This window comes from Harpegnathos saltator, unplaced genomic scaffold (genome assembly GCF_003227715.2).
Source record: "Harpegnathos saltator strain DR-91 unplaced genomic scaffold, Hsal_v8.6 scaffold262, whole genome shotgun sequence".
Lineage (NCBI taxonomy): Eukaryota > Metazoa > Arthropoda > Insecta > Hymenoptera > Formicidae > Harpegnathos > Harpegnathos saltator.
In genome coordinates this window covers 20,194-26,212 of record NW_020230053.1, presented here as the reverse complement: position 1 = coordinate 26,212, position 6,019 = coordinate 20,194, and the positions used below count along the sequence as shown (strand labels likewise).

Sequence of the window (6,019 nt, the reverse complement as noted above, 5' to 3'; positions counted from 1 at the left end):
ATGTTGTATACATAATGATTATACGAAATAATGGTTTATGAATGTATTTTATAAAAAATGCGTCGTAAGTAAATAAATATTATATATAATAGGGAATTAATAGTAATCACAAATGATATAATACCGAAAGGAAATATGTTTACTATCATTTTTTATTTATATATTGTAATCTCAGGTACAATTGTTGAAATACCCTTACGAAAAAAACACTCGACGAAGTGAAAAAACACTCAAATATTGAGTGTTTACACTCAATTTGAATGTAAACACTCAATATTTGAATGTTTTTTCGTATCGTTGAGTGTTCTTTTCGTAAGGGTAATGTTAAACAATAATGTAACTTAAAGAACTATCGTACATAATGTTAACTTAAATACAAAATGTTATGTGGCTAATGAAAAGTAATTAAATTATGGCAATGCATGCGATAATACTATCGTACTATCGCATGCATTGCCATAGTTTTACTATTATACATTTTATTTGGTAATTTGCGTTTGTAGTTGCCTAGTCGAAGTCTAAATCTAATAAAACGCATCATAATTTTAAATTTTATATTGTGACAGTTTTTCAAAACATCACATTGAATGCACTGCAGTTTTTCCTTAAAAAAATTTACTAAATCAAAACTTGTTGCATCAAAATTATTTATAAAATATGGAAGATATTGCCTAAAGACAATTTCCATCTGGTGAAAGTAATAAAATGTTCCGCTATTGACAAAAAATAACGTATTACGTTTAAAACATTTTAATTGTACAAATATTGCAAAATTTGAGATCGGTTTATATGTGGGAGATCCAGCGGACTTTAAACATGATTGACATGTAACATTATATTTGGAAATACGGGAAAGAATACATCCGGCGATGTTGTATAATACATTCATTTCAATGTTTCCTAAGTTTATCACCTTTGTGGACAAGTTGTCAGAGGCAAGTGGCAGCTTTCTTTTAATTTCTTTTGTTTTGGGCTTACTTAAAAAATCACCAGCAATAATCCTATCATCCTCTTCATAGCTGGAGTTACCTACTGGCTTTAAATATGTTGAAATTGCAATAATCTTCAAATTTTGTTTAAATTGTAATGCATTTGGGCTAGGTTGTTTAGCTCTAACGCAAGAGAAAATATTTTCAACACAGTCTGACGTTAATCGGCCACCCAAGACATATTCATAGCCTTTTTCACTAATTAAATACGTCGATAATTCAATGACTGACTTGGTGGTAATAATGACTCCACGTTGCAGGATTAAATTGCGTACCGTTTCCAACTAACATTTCTTGGAAAATGTCTATAATAGATTCTAAAAATGCTATTGTTTGTTCAAATTTATTTTTAGATACTTCATCACGTGGAAGTTTTCTCAATGCGAGGTTTGGAGTATGTGAAGTCATCACCGTAAACCATTTTGAAATGATTTCAATGAACAAGGCTGTCGTCTGATACTCTTTTTTAGGATCTTGCGTCGTTATAAATTTTAGACTGCCACTAACATCGCGAGAAAAAAAATTCTTAGCTTTATTGACTTTCATTTTCTGAAAAGTACTACTTGAAAAATAATCTACTTTTATTTTCGAAGTTAATTTTAGTTGTAAATTTTCTTGAAGTTCAGCCAGTTCTTCTAAATGCGAACAATAAACCACAGAAGACGAAAGATTATTAGCATTCGTGAATTTCTCAGGCAAGGTAATGGTTTTGTTATTAAGCAAGCAGTATTTTAAATTCTTTAACAGATGGCCAGTATCAGCGATAAACCAAAGCTTCCGATTATTATCTACACGATGGATAATTGAGTTCGTTATTAGTAAATGGCGTCCGGCAAAACCAACACGGAATGTACGCCACATCGCTAAATTATTTGGTCCCATATCGTTTGGGACCACAACGCTATGTACATAAAGTCCGATGGATTCAGCTTTTTGATTAATTTCAAGCACGATAGGGTGTAGCAATGCTCCATCATAACTTTCAGGTGTAAAATATAAAGCAATATTTTGTTTCCAACGTGAAAATATTCCAGCAAGCACAATAATCAAACCATGCGTAGCTTCAACACTTTCACCTACATGCATGAAAAAACAGGAAAATGATAGAAAAATTATAGAAAAATAGAAAATTATAGAAAAACCGTAGAAAATGGAAAGAATGATAACGCTCAGAAGACAGAACTGGCTAAACTTATGCAACAATTGGCTATAATTATATAAGAGTAACAACAAATCATAGTATCAAATTATAATGAAGCTATTTTTCAAGACATATCATTACGCGTACGAAACGATGCAGTTCCGCAATACGAACGCGTCGAGGAGTCGAAGTGTTTACCTGGTGCAATAGACATTTCGTCTAATACAAGAATGCAATCTCTTTCTCTAACATCTTGAAACTGAGATATCTTGTCTTCTAACAACTTAAAGATATCGTCACAAATTCCTTCTTCAAATTGAATATGTTCTAATTTTCTTCGGAGTGTACGTTCGCACGGTAAAGGCATATTTTGCTTTCGTAACTCCTGATAACCATTAGAACCACAGGAAAACTTCAGCCGAAGTGCTGTTTTTATGGTGGCGTTCGACCACACACAGCCGCGTGAGGATTTATTCGTGAGAACTTTAATCTGATCATCATTAAATAATCGCTTCAATGATGATTCTAAACTGTGATCATTTTGAGCCTTTGAATTGTTTTGCATTGTAGTTGACCTCTTAACCTGCTTCTTTAACAGATAGTTGCATTGATTACTTTTCAAGATAATTTTGTTGGCCATATCAAGTTTTTTGTTTGCTTCTTCCAGTTGTTTCTTCAGCCATTGAACGTCATCAACTTCGTTGCATGTTTCGTTTGAATGGCTAGAAATGGACGGATCTACAAAAACGTATATGTCGTATAAGTATCATACATCATACAACATGATGTCTAAAATAGGCGCATAAGAGACTTTTAATATGTCTTTAAGATATATTAAACACATGTCTTGACGTGTCTTAAAGACATCCTAAAGACTTCTTCAAGTTCTCTTGTGTGGGAACATAATAATATATTGCAATAAATTGAATTTGGTAGTTCAAAAGAATAATTACATATAATCAAACTTGCAAACGTACTCGATATCAATGGAATAATATCAGAAACATCTGATCCGAGACAGTTATTTTGTTTCGTGGTAACGTCTTCATGAATTGATGCTTGATGATCCAATGTTTCGAACATTATATTAGGCTGTTTTTCCACAGATTTATTAGTACTATCCTGAAATAATTCCATTATTTCAATAAATAGTTTTTGGCTGAACTATAAGTACATACATTGCTCATTCATTTTAACAAAGGTACGCATAGCAAGAGAACTCACGTTCGTAATAATACACGTGCCACTTCTTTCCGATAGAACAGAGAAAATTGTGGGCACAGCGTTGCATTTCAACTTCCGTTTTCCGCCGACTCGGGTTTTCTCCCATGTGTCATTTGCAAAATGTAACTATAAACATTTTTTATCTAATCAGCATTTTGATATTTATTAATAACACAGAAGAAAGGATTGTGATTACTTATTTCACATATATATGAATGCTTGGTTGCTACCCAATTAACTTTGCCTATATTATTGATCCATATTACCTTTCGTTTTGGATCACTTGGAAAGCAAGCCATATGAATCTTTCTTTCTTTTGTTGTACGACTAGAGCACCCAGACACACTGCAGCTTGGCATATTTATACCTACAAAAATAAATATTAAATATTATTATATTGTTCATATTTATACATATTACAATTTTCCAACATAAATATTTGTTACTGTTTTCATAATTTTAAAGTACAAGGTTAGTAAATATTTTCACAGCGTTATAGTTTTCGCACATCGAACATATTATTTTTCTACGTTTTTATTTCAACTGTAAGGATGTTAAATTTCGTGATTACAATGAAACAATCATGATACTTACACGACGTAGAATTCACGTAGCAACGGATTACAGCGCACACGGTCAAATGCACACACGAGTTCATGAATATTGTAGTCTGTTCTTTTTAATTACTGAATTTGTGCAATTGTTCCGTGGTGCAGTTAATAAGAACAGACCATTCGCCGCCATTTTCCGGGCACATGTCCAGTCTCTAGTAAAGGGTCTCTAAGAGGGAACTGCTCGACGCGCTACTGTGGGTGTATGGCGAACTACGGCTTATTATAAAAGGCAGTGCAATGCGGTCAGAGCTCACTTTTCTTTCAGAATTAGAACTGAAAGCATCTCTAACAATTTCATTTTACTTGACTAGTTTTTATTACCTGCATATCTACCCTTCATTCTTTGAACAGAATTGCAAGTGGAAAATGAATTCTGCAACCGTAGAAGAAAAAATTGAAATGATTCTGATTTATGGTGAATGTAGGAGGAATGTTGACGATGCTGTTGCCTTGTATGCTGAGCGTTTTCCAGACAATGTTCGCTCACGTTCTTTTTTTTACAAAGTTGTGACTGCCTTTATCTCGGATGGCAGCGTACAAACTAAAAAAAGAAAACGAAGAACAACTGTTACAGGAAAAGTTAATGAAATAGCTGTGCTAGCAGCTGTTCACCACAACCCACAGGTAAGCACTCGGCAATTACATCGCGATCTCGGAATTTCCGGAGATAGTATTCGCAGAATATTGCATCGTCATAAGTATCACCCATATCACATTTCACTGCATCAAGAACTTCATGGCGATGATTTTCATAATCGAGTGGTGTTTTGTGAATGGGCACTTCAACAAATGCAAACGAACCCCAATTTCATAGCTAATGTACTATTTTCAGATGAGTCTACATTCACAAACCATGGTGGCGTTAATCGACATAACATGCATTACTGGAGTGTAGAAAATCCCCCCCCACTGGTTACGAGAATTTGAACATCAACGTCCTTGGTCGGTTAACGTTTGGTGTGGAATCATAGGGAACAGACTCATTGATCTTTATTTTATTGAAGGTAATTTGAATGGAATCAAATATCGAAATTTCCTGGAACAGGAACTACCACCACTACTTGATGAAGTTGCCTTGGACGTTCGACAAAGTATGTGGTTTCAGCATGACGGTTGCCCAGCGCATAACTCAATAGCAGCACGGGAACCATTAGACCGTGATTACAATGGTCGGTGGATTGGCAGAAGTGGCCCGATTAATTGGCCTGCAAGGTCGCTTGATTTGACATCGCAGGATTTCTTTCTCTGGGGTTACCTAAAAGATAAGGTTTATCAACAAGTGCCAACAACTCGTGAAAACATGGTAGAACGCATAAGAAACGCTTGCGCTGAAACTCCCGCAGATATGCTTCTATCCTGTGTACAGTCATTTGAAAAAAGGATCAATAAGTGTATTGAAGTTGAAGGTAAAAATTTCGAACACTTACTTTAATTAATTGAACAATGAGAAGCAAGGGGACTCACATTAAAAAAGCACCCCGATCTGTGAGAGGCAAGAGGACTCACATTAAAAAAGCACCCGAAGGGAACATAAAACTACTACGTCCTCGTCGTTGTTCCTGTGTAACGCTAAAAGTAGTTTCTCGGAAAAATTCAACGCTATCTATCACGAATGAAGAAAATTGTTTCAATAAAAATTTCACGTACAATCTAATTCTGCAATGAAAAATGTGGGTCCCCATTTGAGATTTGAACGTTATCACCCACCCTACCCCGAGAGGATGGGAGGGGGGAATAACTTTTATTATGTTCTTTAAAAATATTGAACAGGTATTTTTTATTTCTCAATCCAATGATCATTTCTGGAGAATTGCGGAAAATATAATTTTTTGCGATTACAGCGCCATCTATCACGAATAAAAAAAAAGGTTTAGGACAAAATTTACGTATTTTCCGTATCTGCAATAGTATCTAGTAATATCTGCAATAGCGTAGAATCCGTATCTGCAATAAAAAATGGGGGTTTCCATTTAAGATTTTAAAGTTGCCCCCAACCCCACCCCCAGAGGGTGGGGTGGGAGGTCGAGTTTGGTATCGTTGGATGTCCTCCT

The 6,019-nt window shown here is 34.8% G+C and overlaps 2 protein-coding genes across 2 annotated transcripts; one reads left to right on the top strand and one right to left on the bottom strand.

The window, feature by feature from the left end:
• Positions 1–555: 555 nt before the first annotated feature.
• Positions 556–2,545, bottom strand: LOC112588667 (uncharacterized). The gene is made up of 2 exons (XM_025299328.1): positions 2,329–2,545; positions 556–2,065 (listed from the first exon to the last, which is right to left on the bottom strand). Exons 1-2 carry the CDS (start codon positions 2,495–2,497, stop codon positions 1,209–1,211), a joined length of 1,026 nt encoding a protein of 341 aa, XP_025155113.1. The 5' UTR covers positions 2,498–2,545; the 3' UTR covers positions 556–1,208.
• Positions 2,546–4,324: 1,779 nt separating this feature from the next.
• LOC112588668 (uncharacterized) lies at positions 4,325–5,029 on the top strand. Its single transcript, XM_025299329.1, has 2 exons — positions 4,325–4,592; positions 4,801–5,029. Exons 1-2 carry the CDS (start codon positions 4,335–4,337, stop codon positions 4,861–4,863), a joined length of 321 nt encoding a protein of 106 aa, XP_025155114.1. The 5' UTR covers positions 4,325–4,334; the 3' UTR covers positions 4,864–5,029.
• The last annotated feature ends 990 nt before the right edge of the window (positions 5,030–6,019 follow it).